This window comes from Osmerus mordax, chromosome 21 (genome assembly GCF_038355195.1).
Source record: "Osmerus mordax isolate fOsmMor3 chromosome 21, fOsmMor3.pri, whole genome shotgun sequence".
Lineage (NCBI taxonomy): Eukaryota > Metazoa > Chordata > Actinopteri > Osmeriformes > Osmeridae > Osmerus > Osmerus mordax.
Genome location: NC_090070.1, coordinates 11,467,575 through 11,467,805, shown reverse-complemented (window position 1 = coordinate 11,467,805; position 231 = coordinate 11,467,575). Strand labels below are relative to the sequence as shown.

At 56.7% G+C, this 231-nt stretch overlaps 1 protein-coding gene across 1 annotated transcript in view; it reads left to right on the top strand.

Annotated features, from left to right (window-relative positions):
• Positions 1 to 26, top strand: part of c3b.1 (complement component c3b, tandem duplicate 1) — a 14,862-nt gene extending 14,836 nt beyond the window's left edge. The window contains 1 exon segment of the mRNA XM_067258920.1: positions 7 to 26. Coding sequence (XP_067115021.1) covers positions 7 to 26 — 20 coding nt within the window.
• Positions 27 to 231: the final 205 nt, after the last annotated feature.

Below are 231 nucleotides of genomic sequence, written 5' to 3'. Positions count from 1 at the left end.
GATGAGAACACATCGATCAAAGGTAACCAAGACAATAAAAAAAAATGGAGGGATGGAGGGATCAAAGAACACTCTTCACCCCTCACCCTCACCCCCTCACCCTCACCCCTCACTCCTCACCCCTTACCCCTCACCCCTCACTCCTCACCCCTTACCCCTCACCCCTCACTCCTCACCCCTGACCCCTCACCCTCACTCCTCACCCCTTACCCCTCACCCCTCACTCCTCAC